This window comes from Corvus cornix, chromosome 4 (genome assembly GCF_000738735.6).
Source record: "Corvus cornix cornix isolate S_Up_H32 chromosome 4, ASM73873v5, whole genome shotgun sequence".
In the NCBI taxonomy this organism is placed as follows: domain Eukaryota; kingdom Metazoa; phylum Chordata; class Aves; order Passeriformes; family Corvidae; genus Corvus; species Corvus cornix.
In genome coordinates, this window is record NC_046334.1 from 55449814 (window position 1) to 55465524 (window position 15711).

The following is a 15711-nucleotide window of genomic DNA, read 5'->3' on the forward strand; positions in this document are numbered from 1 at the left end:
AAATCTTCATTTAGGATTCTGATTTAAAGCCAGGAGAAAAACCTAAAAGAATCTAAGTTAAAGCAGGAATAGTTCCATGCTAGAATAGCTGCAAATAGTAAATTATACACTTAGTTACATTTGATTGAGAGAGTTTATTGCTCATGTGAGCAAAATGTCTAGCCCCAGGCACTGTGCAGGTAGTTACTGCGCAAGCATACCACCTGCAGTCATGCCAGAATACCCAAACCCCCTGATACCACAGTGTTTGCTGTCCTGAATAGGAATTGGAGGTCATGCCAGATTGCATTGCAGTACAGTGAAGTGGACTAGAAAGAGGCCACCCACCTCATTTGCACTTGTGCCTTACGGTAATAGGTGCTTGAATGTCAGTGGGTGGTGATAAAAGGTTAATTTACTCACCCCCAGTGCTGGGCGCACCCCTTTTCTGCACGTGCAGTGGAGATCATAAAGTCTGAGAGATTGCCCACTGTACTGAGGTCTCTACATTATTTTTATATCTCCTTTTTTAATTATTATTTAATCTTGTATGCTCCAGTTGAGCTACATTAATGGATTAGAATACAGCGTGATCTTAGGAGAATTCTATTACAATAGATAGATAGTTGGATGGACGGACAGACAGATGCAAGTTTAAAGCACAAGAGGATTTGCATATTTAGTTCTGCTTTACAGCCTCCTTTAGAGAGTGGGATTAATGATCTGCTAAATTATCACAGTTGAGAGTCTTCAGCATTAGTGTGAATGCATATCCTGCTACAGCTAGTTTTACAACTTTTCTAGAGATATTTACAAATCTTACTGGGGGCAAGGGAGGGAGGGGAGCGGGGGATATCTGGTTGTTGACAAAGCAGCTGGTGACTCAAGGAGAAAAGAGAAAAATCAGAAAACCATCCCTTTTCTGGCATGTCTAAGAGCCTTTCCATCACCCACTGCATGCATTTAGAGTGAGAGTAGGAAGAGTGTTCTCCAAGGACTGTTTGCTTTTTGAGTACTCGAGATGCTATGTTAAGCACTCAACTGCAAGTTGGCTTACAGAAATGTCTTCCAAAAACATTTATTTGAAAAGGGAAAAATAAGCTCATAAAGGCAAGTGAACTTAGAATGTCTAGCATACCTTTTGGTCCCTGATTTTAAAGATTTTAAAACATGTGGTTGAGTAAGGTGTTCCGTAGAGGACTAGAGGCAAATGCAACTACTGTCTTAGACAGCACCAGCCTCATAAAGTTCCTTTTGATCTAGCCATTAAAAGAAAGAACATTACTTGGCACATTTCTTGGTTACACAAATTGCATTCTTTGGTCCCATTAAATAATAATGAATAATAAATGGCATCGTTTGGAACAAAATTCTGCTCAGCTCAGTAAGAGAAGTGGGCTAACATACCTTCCTCCTCTCATGGAGGGAGATGTGAGTGCATCCTAGCACCCTGCTTAGGGTTAGAGGTCTTAAAAAAAGCAGGGAGCTGTTTCCAGCCATTTCACTGTTGTGTAACAGTGGTTTTGACCTGCATTAGCAGAAGAGAAAACACACACAGGTTTCAGTTAGGTAGGAAAAAACGAGTGCTGTCTTCTGAGATGACACCAGCAAGACTCCCCACGGTATCTAGACTGTATCCTAGAGGTGATTGTTAACAAAAACAATGCAGGAACTGAGGCCACATAATCTTAGGAAACAAATTTATGGCCCTAGATTTGTTCAACTTAATTTAAGGACTTAAGAGCACCATTGGTTTTGGTTCCCTGTGCAGTGAAGAGAACGAGACAGATAAATCCATAAAGTGATTCAAGTTTCAACTGAGCCAAGAGGTGCCTGTTTATGTCCACTGACTGTACGCAACCCAGCCTCTCTATGTAAGTCTTAATGTGAGTGCCCCTTTTCCTTAACTCTGGTACCCAGGGGAGCAGGTATTTACGTAATACTCAAGAGATCTGCAAGTGCCAGGGAAGGAATGTCTTTCTGTTATGCAGTTTTCCTCTCTTTGCGGAAGGTGTCTTGCTGAATGAGTGAGAGACTGATCATCATTCTTGGCAAGCCAGGGCCTAATCCAGCCACCCCTTGTCTTCAGGACAAGGTCTGTGTGAGCAGCCTCTGCAGCTGGCCTGAGCTGACTGTTGGCAGATGGGTAAAAACACTTGCCTTTTTCTTCCTTCTGTTTGGAATGCCCTAGCTTCACCAAGCTTGTTTGACGCCATCTTTTTTGGCTTAGAGGGGTCTCACATGGGAGAGTGTTAGGTGCCCATTGGAAGTTTAATGTTACAGAGATGAACACTTACTGGACACTTAGCAGTAAGATTCAAAATCCAGAGCTCTTCCTCAGGGGGCAAAACTTGCTGGTTTAGGACATATGGATGGAGTGTGTTGCAATTTATAAGGGAAGAGATAACTCAGGAAAATAAAGCAAAATACATTTTGGCACTGTTTTTGTTTTCTTTTAACCTCTCTGTAATGCTATGCTTCCCTATCTTTTTTCTTTCCCCTTTTTTTTTTCTCATGTATTTTACTTCTTTTCCCTTGAATTCCCTTCCTTCACGCAGCAGTTCCTTACTACATTTCCTTTTCCTCCCCTTGCCCTTTCCCCACGCTGATCCTCTGCACTAGCCTGCTCAGCTCTTCTCATTTCTTGGTGGTGCAGCTGTCCCCCTCACCTTCTCCAGAGATCTGTTCCACACCGTGTGGCCAGGCTGGCAGCTGCTGGAGCTGCTGGAGCGTTGCTGTGTTACTGAGATGCACCCTAGTAGAGCCTGAGTGGAGTCATAGGACATGAGCAGCCTTGTGCCACTGGAGCTCTGTCAGGATAACGTGATACTTGTCAAGAAAGATGTCTTCACATCTCTTGCAACTCTGCAATGGATGTCCCTTCATCTCTTCTATAAACAGGGTACTTGTACCATTTCCTTGGTTTGCTCAGCACCAGTTTATAGCCTGCTGTGGGATTGGGCTTGCTGTTATTAATTATTTGTATTTATTTAGCCTCCTGGAATACCAAGGCATGATTGTGCAGGAAACTTTACACCCACAAACAAAAAAGGCAGCTCTCTTGCCTAAAAAAGAAAACAGCTATTTGGGGAGATCACACTAACTCCCCCTGGGCTGATGTGGCAGCTAAGTGATGAGTAGGAGCTGGTTCACAAGGTACAGAGGAAGTTGTTCCCTGTCTCTGGGGCTGGCCATGGGCATCTTGGAGTGCTGGAGCTCTTGCATTTTCTTTTTTTTTTTTTTGGCGTCTTTCAAGGCATACAACAACCAGCTCTGTCCATGGTTTTTTAAGCTCAATTTCTCACATCTATTTCTCTGCTTCTAGTATTTCCTTTCCCTCTTCTGACTGCTGCAATTTGCCCACTTTTGCCCTCCGTGCTGCAGATCCTCACAGCCTTGCTGCTTTTCCTTGTGGCACCTGCACCCCTGCTCTTGCCTCCTTCCTGTTCCCCAGCTAGGGTCCCTCCTGCTGCTCTGCCTCTCTGCTCCTCTGCTTGGCTGCCTGCAACAAAGGAGGCAGGGAAGAGGCAGGAAGTACTGCTAAAAAAAGGAAAAGTCACCCTGCATGCCCTGTGCCAGAAGTACTTCTCTTACCTTAAAGCCAGCTTAGAAAACACGAAGGGGGATGTCCAGAGGGTGTCCCAGCAGGAGAACAACACCTCTGCAGAGGATGGCTGTGGGGTGCTTGGGGGGGGGCAGGTGGTTTCCCACCACCCGTGCAGGGAAGGGGCTCTGACGCCAGCGCACCTTGTGCTGGTGTAAAACTATCTAAGCCAAAGTTCAGGTGAAGGGCAGCCATGTAGCCAGAAAGTCATGTGGCTCTCATGTTGGTTAGTATGTCACTTTGAACAGCTCTTATCTGATATTATTATGACTAACCCAGTGCTGACAGCATGGAACAGATTACAGGAGCCATGTGATGATTATTTAAGGCATCGCTGAGTATAACACGCGGCTAATATTAACCCCTTCTTTCCAGAGCAGCTCTTCGCCCTGGGAGCGACGCCTGCAGCAGGCACCTGCCCTGCCCTGCCCTGCCTTGCCCTGGGAGCGCTCCCTCGCCACGCTTACCTTGGGTGCTCTATTTCAGACAATGCTATTTTTGAATTATTTCTCTGTTTCAATGTGGCCTTACAGTTCAGAGCAGTTCTCTATGGTTGCTCTTTTTTTATTATTACTTTTTTTTTTTTTAAGTTTTGTTTGGTTTTTTCTCCTTTTTTTTTTCCCAGAATATGAAGGATCAGTTATGACAGGCACCCACATTTCGTATTTCCTGTGGCAGCACGTGCCAGTAAAATTCAGAAGCCTTTTTGTTTTGTTATGGTTGATCTTTAAAGTTATTGAGAACGACGCTGAAGTCATAGCTGGCAAAATAGACCTCACTGTTCTACATAAATGTCAGCAGCGCCAAGGCAATGCGTTCCGAGAGGTAACAATTCGTGCATTCACAGGGAAGGCGAGGTGCGCACACGTACCGTACCCTTTAAACAGGCTGACACCTGCACCAGACACCATCAAAAACAATGCAAAAAATGCTGCATTATATAAAGCATAGCAGTGGCCCTGACTGCTCAACCACTTTGACAGATGTGTTAAAAGCTGTGTTGTGAGGATCTTGGACGAAAAAATTGGGCTCCTGATGGGGACTGGGGCCATGGTATCTCTCCCTCATGAGGTAACATCAAAGGTGCGAAGAATTTAAATTACACACCAGGAAATTCTGGTCACATGAGTGGCATGACTTATGTGGTAACACAGAGGGTGATATTACACCAGCAGCCTCTGGAGCGAAGAGGGAAATGCTGGTAGGATGGCACGCTCATCTCCCCACGTGGGCCCATGTGCTGCTGGGCAGAAGGCAATCCCCATGGGAGGCTGTCTCCGTTTGGGGGCTGCCTGCAGCCACCCTGTGCCCCTGCCATCATCACGAGCAGGGAGCAGGGTGGCATAAATTTTAGGTATTGGGGTCAGCTTTCTTTTGCACAAAGGGAAGATGTGGGATTATGAAATCAGTGTTTGCAGCATTTTGAAAGCCTTTCCTGGGGCTGTGAAGCCAGAGGAGGTTTGGCTGCTGGTTTGGTTGGGAGCCAGGAGGAAGGCCAACAGAAAAGTATTGTGTGAAGGAGAAATTGTGCTGCTCCCTTGGCCCTCTGTATGGAACCACATTTCTCTTCCTCTCATGTCTGCAAAGCCTCAGCCTCGGGGAAAAAAAAAAAGAGTGAGAAAGGTGGAGAAAGTCTGGAGCAGGAACACCAAGCAGCAACCCTTCCCTCCATTTTATACTTGGGGCCAAACCCAAGTGCGATCACAAGCACTACAAAACATAGTTGAGACTAATTACAAGTGAGACTCAAAAGGCCCATAAGCTTTTGGAAAGGGGTTAAAAAATCCCTTAGATGGGGCCCTGAGCACACTTTGTTTAAATTAAAAACAAAAAAAAAGAAAGAAGAAAAAGAGGCAGACAAAAGAGAAACAAAAATCCCCTTGGCTCTACCGACACCACATGCACAAGTGAGTATGTTGGCAGAGAACATCCATGTGGGATTTGTATTGCTTGAGAGGCAGAGAGAATGACACACTGTGAAAGTGCAGGAATGCCCTTGCTGGTGAGGGGCTTTGTTCCCTCTTCCAGCAAAGCTGCAAAAGACAGAGCCACCGGAGTAGGAAACAAGAGAAAAGTGGTTGAACTGTGTAACAGTAATAATCATAGTAGCAGTGACAGTACTGATTCCCTGTGAGCCCTGGTTGGTGCCTGAGCCCATCTCTCAACACACTCAGGCCTGCTGGTCACTTCACCCTGCCTATCGTGTATAGGAGTTGCTTCATCTGTAAAACATGACTGATAAATTGCTAATGTGCAGATTTGTGATGAGCTCAGATCATTAATAGTTTGCATTGCTTGTAGATCCTCTATTAGAAAGTGCACGCAAGGCTAAATCATTACTTGTTTCTTTTCTTGAGCTGAATTACTCACTTTTGGAAAAAAACCTATTTTCTGCAGATGCTGTATGAAATGTTTGTCCTAATGCTCATTTATCGTGAGTGGCACTGATGGAACGGGTGCTGGTATGAACCAGATGTATCTGTGTAATAGTTTACTTTGATGGCTCCTTTAAGAGGCTTCATAATCTTTATATTTTACCACTGGGTTTGGAATTTTATGCTCCTTTAACAGGTGTATTACCTTGATCAGATGTTTTCATTTTAAACTATTGACTTATGAGCACATGGCCTGCAGGGATTGATGTGCAGCAAATTGATTCCTTTTAAAAGATTTATTCTTATATTCTCTTTTTATTTAGTGTAGGAGTTCACTAGAAAACATAAAGTATTGATAATGACAGTTCATGAGTAAAAGTGAAAGTGTCCCGCAATTAAAATCTTTGTCTCCCTTAGTTTAAAAGTAGAAAGAAATCAGTAGGGATGGGAATACACACAGAAAGATCCAATCTAAAATCAGACAGGGTTTTGTTTTCTGGGTTAACATTTAACAAACCCAGCTTTTAAAATGTTTCTTCTCCACTCACAGCCACTATTGTTTTTGTGCACTTTTATCACTCAAAGAGTTCAGGCTATTTGAAAAGGATGTGTACAAAGATTACCTTAAAATGACTCATTGTAAAAGCTCCCTACCTGATGAATTTGTCCTATCAGAACGAACATCTATTTTAATAGAATCCACTAAAAAAGCTCAATCTGTTCAGCCTGTGAGATGGAATGCAGTAGCAGAGTCCTGCCATGAAAATAGCTTGTGTAATCAGTGGAATATAAATGGCAACAGCATCTTGTACTCCCTTTTATGATGGTGGAAAGAGCAGGAATTCAGTGGGCAGCCATATGACCAGGTCCTGCATGACTGAGGAGCTCACATTTTTGCATTGCACTGTAGCACAGTATCTCGTGTGTCCAAGAGGAGGTAAATTGTTCCCATGCCTTGTGACCAGAATCTCTGTCTGGAGGAAGAAGCAGGATAAAGGACCATTATTTTAGGAGAGGCATTAGAAATCTGTGTAACTGCTGGAAGCATTGATTAACAAAATATTTTGTCATAATGGCTAGTACCCTTCTGAAAGTAAGAGTGGGGAAGCTGCTTGAAATAAAAAACTGCATATATGTCTGGGCAGCTTACAGTTTTAAAGCACTGTCTATGCTGACAGAAGAGGCACGGATATGACAATTACTGAAGGCTTAGTACAAGGATAAATTTAAAGCAACTTTATTCTAGAGTGAGCCTTCTGCATGAATGCATGACTTGTTTTGGTGCCAGTGTGGGTGGCATTTGTTAGATCCTGGAGTCCAGTCTGTGTTGCTGCATGAAATGAGTGTGATGGGGTCAGGTCAGTCCTTGCTGAATGATAATCCACATCATAAAGCTACTGTAAATGATTCAGCATGGTTTAGTATTATTTTCAGCCAGTGCCCAGGAGAGGCCAGGACTGAGCTAGCATTAAGAATGAATTGTCCATGCTTCCTACTCTTATATAACTGAGGGTTCAGGTCACAGAAAAGTACGTCAGGAAAATGAGCACAGCCTCTTTTCACAATGTAGATTACTTGTCTTCCTTAAACAAAGGTTGTGAACCTGGGGGGAGGTTTGGTTTTCAGAAAGCATCTCAGAACTTCCTAGAGAAATTGAGTTATGATTCTGCAAGTTGACAGAACTTCTAGGACAGATGCTGAATACCCTTTACTTTCACAGTGACCAAAGAAATTTGCCCCATTTTTGCAAGGAGTTCACATGTTGAGGTTGCAGCTTTGAATTTCTAAGTGGATATAATGTGGTAGCTTAAAGCCAAGAATTCAGTTGCAGACAGGTTATTACTGCAATTGGTGACTATTGTGATTTTTTTCTTTGATCTCTTACTAAGGCACCTTTGCAACATTAATTTGATTAAATTGTTGTTTGAGGTCATACCAAATTGCCATGTCCTTTTGTTGTTGCCCAGAAAAGGTTCTGAATAAGTTACTCATGTAGATACTTAGGTAGTTTTTTTAAGTGTTTGTAGAAGGCTACAGACAGGAGGGCTTGGATACAGGACTTCAGAAAAGGACAGACCAAAAAGAAAGAAAGAAAGAAAATTTGCAAAAATCAAAACCCATAATTCCTAATTGTCTAAATTCATTTTTAGCAACTACTGTTAGGCTGGACTTATGGCTGTGTGATTGCTCTGCTTCGTTCTGTAAAAAACGGTAATATTGTAGAGTTTCTTATGTACCAGGAAAAAAAATAAAGCAAAGCTCTGTGTGCTTCAGACTTGGCTAGTGAGTCCAGCCAAGAACAGATGGAAACTCTGCCAAACACTTTTTCATTGAAGAGTTTTCTTGAAGCTTTAAGAGGGGAAGATCAGAGCTTTGCAGACAAAATTGCTGATTCCTGCTCAGGGTGCTACTCTCTTTCCTGCATTTAGGGCCGTCTTGCAAATATGGGGTAGACATCTGGCAAACCTAAGCTGGGTTCAGTGTTTGCCTGTGGCTACTCATGCATGAGGACCATTTGACTTGGGACTGAAATAAGCAGTATCTGCTGGGTTTTGTACATGCATTTTTAGGAGTTTTGAAACCTCGGTGTTTTGCTTTGCTGCAAGACCTTTTCAGCCTGTCCCTGCGCAGTAGAAGGTCCTGTGTGGAAGCCTCAGTGTTGTTCATGTTACCATCTCATGATGGAGCTTACTCTATCAGCTATAATGCTGTACTAGTGCAGGCCCCACACTTGAGCTCTTCTTGACCTATAGAAAGGTCAGTATCTTTTTTTCACCCTAGTTTTTCTGCAGTTATATTCTCCTTACAAGTACAGATGTGCTCCTTTACTTGCAGACTTTCTTGTCCTTTAGGATTGTACAATTATTTCAGAGGGGACTGTGTCCTAAAAGACTGGAAAAAAGTGTTTTTTTCTGGTTTGGGTCTTTTTTCATTCTTTCTTATAAAGAAATGCCATGAAAAAGCCATGAAGATGGAGTTCATTATGTTAATCCCATCTCTAAAAGCGCTGCTGTGCTGTGGGCCTTTGTTGTCAATAAAATGTCAAGCAATGGCATGTACAGCATGTTGTGCAGACTTTGAAATGCCGCAGCTGTAGGACTGCACTATGCTTTCTACACAAGAGCTGAGAAATTTGGGAGGGATTAATATCGGGTGCCCAAAGTGTTAATACTGAAAACCAAAAGAAAAAAAGCAAACCTTACAAAAAGTTTTCTTCACTGTATTTGTAAAAATGGGTTGTCATTCTTCATAGCTTGAAAGACATCTGTTTACCCCTAGTTTATACAGGAAAGCTGGTGTAGTAGTTTGCCTTCTCACAGGGGCAATATCCTTTCGAGCGTTCATGCCAGTGTAGAGCATAGTGGTGCTATAATATAGTTATAGCCATTAATTTGTCATGCTTGTGATAATATGGGAGGCAGGTGAAATGCCAGAAAGCAAATAGCCTATTTTAATTCCCAGAAAAGAGACTTTTCTTCAGCACTGACCCATTTTATGAAATTGTGGCTTTTGTGTTGTAAAGGACCTGATGCTTTTTTGGTACAAATGTGACCAGTTTGCAGGTCTCCACTCCTGTTGTGGGAATGCCTGGCTGCGGGAAGGTGAGCAAAATACATTAATAATATGATCCTCATCAGCAGAAACCAACAAGGAAAAAAATACATTCCTGGAGAAGTATTTTGTAGGTGTGGTACAGAGACTAAAGGACAGCACCATTTTTCATTCTCTCAAGCACTGAAACAGCAAAATTTGCCAGTCTGGTCATGGGGTAAAGAGAGCAAAGACTGTGAGCAGATAAACTCCTGCCCTAATTCTGAAATAAGTATCACACCTTGTTTCTCAGACATAGTATTCTGACATTTTTCATATTTTTTTGAGGAGTATCACCATATCTTCACACATCAGTGGTGTGTTTTAATACCAAGTCTGTGTTACAGATCAGTTACTACTGATTTTCAAGAAAAATTAAATACATTAGAATGAAGACTGGCCATACTGTGCTAGTAAAACTTTTGAGACCAGTGACTTAGTTTAGGATATAAGAGAGATGAGGGTTGTCATGTGGAAGTAAGAGGGATGAGACATGATGGCTGTAATCTCAGGTCATGTAGGAAGTTCTAAGCTAATACCTGACCATAGCATTTTCATCTCCATGCTGCTTTCACACTGATTTCAGTGACCGGATGGCAGAAGGAAGAGACACATTACTGTTATTATTTGATACATGTGAGCTCCTGTGGCCTTCCCACTGTATTTGCCTGGATTGAGCTTTGCCATCTGCACCGCGGGCCAGGCACTCTGCTGTGCGACTCCATCCACCTCTCCGTGGAGCACTTTGTTAGGTTTCATATAATTACAATTGATGTCTTTCAAAAAATATTGCATGTTATGTTTTATGTTCCTTTTTGACACCCGTGATAGGGCTTCTTTCCGCAAATCACCATGTTCAAAATGTGGTAAGATTGCAGCTGTAAAATTAATTTCATTTGTATTTATCCAGGTGTGGGTATTAGAGTCAACCGGAATCTGGCATCTTAAATCCTCTTCCAGGAAAAAAAAGAAAAAGTCAGTATCTGCATCCAGGTTTCTCTTGTCTTCCAGGCTCCTTTTTATTGTTTCACTCAACATGCTGGTGCTGCCAGGTTCCTTACAGCTGTTCTCATTTTGTCTGTTGCTGGCTTGTTTGCTGATTCAGTAACTACAATAGTCTACCCTCCATCCTTTCCTCCTTCCCTCCATTCTTCCCTTTCTTTCCTACTTCCTTTTTCTCCTTCTGCAGTATGGGGGTAAACAACTTGAAAAGCACTTTCATCAGCACAAAGAAAGGTTGCTCTTGAAACAAGTTCTGCATCCACGAATACTGTGACAAACTGTTTGATCAAACATTTTTTTCAGTGTGGAGGCATATCTTCTTACGTGCAGTATCAGCAGAGATGCTGTCTTTGTGTATGGTTTGGGGGTGTTACAGGTAGCTCTGAAAAAACCTGCACTTACAGGAAAGTAATTTTCTATTTGAAGGAAGATCGGGATTTAGCACAGGGAGCCAGAGCTGTTGTCAGGCTTTTGTAGGTGGTGTGGTCTGTTGGGCTAAGTTAGGCAGCAGCACAGGACTTTCTAAGAGTAGGTATGAGGATGAAGAGGTGCTACTTTTGCACAGAGCCCTTGTGACTCAACTGACATTTCTACTTGGAAGAATTCCCTTTTTAACAGTGAGAAATATTTTAGTTTGTCTGCTTGGCCCTCTGTGATATGTTCCTACCTCACACTAATGCCAGTCGTATCAGATCGTTCTAATTATAAATGTGACAACTCTGAGAATTTGGATTGTAAAATCCTGGGGGGTTTATGGGGTATTTTCTAACTCCAAACCAGAAAAAGTTACTAGTAGACTTAACCAGGTTAGAAGGTGGTGTTTTAGCCACAGCAGTACCTAGTCCACACCTGGATTTGAGCCAGGGAGTACATCTGCTATATATCTGAGAGAGAGAAACGAAAGTATCCTATGCTGTGAGATTGATATCAGCAGGGTCCCCTGTTTCCAACCATGCTCATTTGCTCTAAGTCATGAAATTAATTAATGGAGAAATTTTCTTGTAAAATAGAGCAGCAGTTCTGATTTACATGACTTCTGTGCATTTGCAAGTATTTTTTTCCCCCTATGGCTGGAGTTGTATTAACAGGTTTTGTTCCCATAAATGAACTAACACGCATGTATTAGGCAGAGATCTCAGGGAATCCAGTCTCTGCAACAACTTTGGCATTTCTTCCTGTTTATTTATTTGTACCAGTGAAGATGCCCCCCTGCTCTGTGCCATCCCCCCCCCCCAGCTTAGCTACTAAGCAACCTCTTCAGTGGCTGCAGTGAATCAGCACTTCTGGCAGGCTCGTAGCTCCTGTGCTCTGCCTCCAAGCGTGACTCCAGTGCGGCACACAGACCCCTCTCAGTCTGCTTCCCTGCCGAAGGAGCAGGGCTCGGCCCTTAAGGCACAAGCTTTCCTGCAGTTTTACAAAACGGAAAGTAGATCAAAACATTGTGCTGGGTTTTATTTTCCCTTTTTTTCCTGATGGAGATCCAGGGGATATTTGCAGCCCCATTTAAAGCACTGTGTGGGCATTCAGATAGTAATTAGTAAGTGTAATAAATATACTAAGAAATAAAAGAAAATTAAGCTAGATACATTGCAGTTGGAAAAGATGAACCTTATAAGATTGACAGATGTTTGAAAATTTTGAGAAACTCTGAAATAACTGCAGAAAATAAACAAAAATCCAATAAACACAAGAGTGCTCTCTCCTCTCCCAGTGTATTTGCAAATCCTTTTTCAGGTCATGTTACCTAAAATAAAAAGGAAGAAAAGGGAGTTCCATTTATTTCATTACAAGGCTGATTTTCAAACTCAGAAAGCTCTCTCACTTCAAAGAAAACCCCACAGAAGATACTGAGGTTCTCTCTGAGCCTTTGGTAATGCTCCCCAAATTGTTCATATCTTCTTCAGTCTGGCAATACAGAGAAAGAGGGTGTTTGTAGACCCATTGCTTTGAATGAATAACACTTGAAACCACAGCTAATCTCACGGAACAAGTTGATGAATAAGGTGTTGAATTAAGGACTCAGAGCATGACCCATGGGAAAGGATAAATCCTGCTTCACTGGAGTTTGTGGTAAGGCTGCTGTTGATGGGGTTGCAGAAGGGCAGGATCAGGCTCTCTGTTTTGCTTTGAATGTGTTTTTCTTAAATGGTAAGGGAAATGAAAATAATTTGCTTCCAAAAATTGTTTCCTCATAACCAGTACAATAGCAGTATGCAGCAGGACTCGGAGGTCCTGAGCTGTATTTCTGGTGTTTTATTGTTGAATAGTTTTTTTTCTCCTTACATTCAAATCTGAACTGAAATGTTGGCTGAAATCCTTCATGTGTGTTTTCATGTGTGGTTCCATAGGCATTGTTTTCCTTGATTTCCATTGACATAAATAGTTAAATAACTGAGGAAACTGGAACTATCTAGTATTACTCCTCTTCATCAGATAATTGTTGCTTTGCAGGCCTAATATGCAATATGTTGATTAGTGCTTTTGTTATATTAAGGAGTTTATTTTTACTGTACATCAAATTTACTATAGATTAGGCTCCTGTATGCAATTCATTAGATATCTTGGAGGTGGTTTTCAAAGTGATGTCAACCTTGCCTCTGCTTGAGAGCTGAGTCCTTCAGAAAATCACAATACAATCTACGCATGCAGTGCCTGTCATTCTGAGTGAGACATTGAGACACTAGGGACTTCCAGGGTTCAAAAAGAGCTCCTGGTATTGGCTCTGGAGTGCCAGCACTCCCAGCGTGGTCTTGAAAAGACTCTCCTACTTCTGTAGGTGGTGCAGAGAGAGTGCCCCACAGCATAGGTCTGCTGGAGTGCTGCACATCTCAGATGGCATTGCTGTGTGTCCATGTGAGACAGTGTGTGCTGAAATGTGCTTGCCTCAGCTGTACTGTGAGTTGTATGAAAGAATGCATGCAGGTGTTGGCACATAGAGTCATGTGTGAATATAAATGGAGCCTGTATTTTCAAAAGTGGTCCATTGTGTTGGGGATTAATGAGAAACTTGATCATCCAGTTATTGCCGGCAACTGCATACCCTGTGAACACACCGTGTATTCCACATCTAGTGGCACGGGTGTGTATTTTAAGGTTATGGTTGTGGAGAGGATTATCTTTTTTTAGGTTTGCTTCATTAAGCCAATTAGAAATGTTCAAGACTAGGATGTGTTTTTCCAGGTCTTATGACCCCTTTAGTTAAACAATGGAGCGAGAAGTGAAGCAAGCAAGCAAGCAGACTACAGAATAAGCTGTGTAAATAAAATACAGTAACTAGCTTTTGGTCAGGTAGCATCTTGCTGAGCAGTCTGATTATTGACTACCCAGCCAGTTCTGCTGATATGACCAACATAAATTCATCTTTGCTGCTTTTTTTACTGATGCTAATGCCAAAAAACCAGAGGAGCTCTAGGAAAGGAGAACTGGATTCAATTCTGGTTCATGAATCACATATTGAATTGTCAGGAAAGGAACAAATTCTGCCCCAATTGCCACTATAACTATGATAGGTTGTACTTGTGTGCCTCAGGGCAGAATATGGTCTGAAATGAAATAGATGAGGTCAAAATCTGTTTTCATTGATCAAAGAGAAGGCAGTGAAGCTGTAGAGGCAAATGTGACAGCAAAATATTGTCAGCAAGGCCATTCCTCTTGCCAGTGATGCATCATGGCAAAAAGAAGGCTGTTTGATTTTCAGCCTCCATGATGTCTTGGTTGGATTGATAAAAAAAATAATCATTCTGTAAGCAAGTAAATTGAACAGAAAGTAAGACACAGTCATTGAGTTGCAAAGATGCCATTTATATAAAGCCTTTCTGCATGGAAAAAGAAAGGGCCATTCTGTTTTTGTTGTGGAAAGTATTAATTTTTATTTTCTTTTTACTTATATTTTTAAGATCTTGCAAAAGGGAGACAAGGAATGTGGTTTCAGGAATAATCTTCTTTTATTCCATCAGATATATTCTGCAGCCCATTCCATAAAGATGACAATAATAAAAAAAGCAAGGGACACAATATAAGAAACAACTTTCTTTCTGTTAGGGCGGATGGCTTTATAGAATAGATACTGAAGCAGAAAAGAACTGAAAGTGGTTTCTGAGAAGTGTTGACCTCCTTTCGTGCCACTTACTGTGAATTAAAGCTGTGAGTGAGAACTAGTTTGGGCATGTGGTACAGCACTTACAGCAATTGCTGCCAAGGAACAAGATTTGTGTTTCTAAGGAAATGCAACAAAAGAAAATGGTTTAAGAGGCAGTGGCTGTCAGTGTGTTAAAAAAAAAAAAAAAAAGTATCTATTTATGTACAGATAGGAAAGAAAGGCCGAATTGGGTTATTCTATATGCAGGTTAGCATATGTGTGAACTCCTGTAATGTGAGATTCAAAATCAAACTACTGTGCATTGTGCAGGGTTTAGCATATCTCACACTGTTAGAGTTTACAAAGTTGAGCTAGCTAAAAGCAGTTGTGACCTGCTCTGTGCCTGTGATTGACTGTTGTTTGTCATTCTTACAGGCGTTATTAGTAACAGTGATCTGTTATAGGGAAGGGATACATTTAGAGCAAGGAAACTGGGTTTTTGTGGCTTTTTGGAGCTCCTTTCTTACGAAACCAAAAGGCAAATAACTTCAGCACTTCTAAACCAAGGCTGCCAAACAGTATCACTTACCACTACCTTTAAGGTTATAAATATCTTAGGACATGACATCCACTCACTGATTTGTAGCAAAGATGTTATGAGAATTGTTCATGCACTGAAGTTTCATTAAGGGTTGAAAACTATCAAAACACCAAGGAAAAAATATTGCTGTATTTACAGAGTGTCTTAACTCCTTTTTTTCACCCCTCTAGGGCTGGAAAGGGAACCACCTGTCTCCTTTGCTGATGTCAGACTGCTGCCTGGAGACATGGTGCAATTGGAAAGCACACGATACTGTACATATTTACACCAAGCTTGTATCTGATTGAGATTGTGCTATGAGACCTGTGAGTTCACAAGTTTCTTCATCATAGTCTCATGCATTAAACATGTATTTGAACTCTGGCTTGAAAACCGTGTGATCTTATGATAGACGTATTTATGTAATAGTTAAATGAATGATCATGCGCTCTCTGGCTCCTTTTCCATGCAAATGCAGAGGAAATTGAATATTACAATATTT

At 41.7% G+C, this 15711-nt stretch overlaps 1 protein-coding gene across 3 annotated transcripts in view; it reads left to right on the plus strand.

Annotated features, from left to right (window-relative positions):
- Positions 1-15711, plus strand: part of PPARGC1A (PPARG coactivator 1 alpha) — a 367478-nt gene that overhangs the window by 270022 nt on the left and 81745 nt on the right. The window contains exon 1 of one of the 3 annotated variants that reach the window (XM_019287321.3): positions 15413-15535. The exons of the other annotated variants lie outside the window; for them this stretch is intronic. Coding sequence (XP_019142866.1) covers positions 15527-15535 — 9 coding nt within the window. The 5' untranslated portion in view covers positions 15413-15526. Of the gene's footprint in view, positions 1-15412; positions 15536-15711 lie in introns of those variants that run through there. 3 annotated transcript variants of the gene reach the window in all.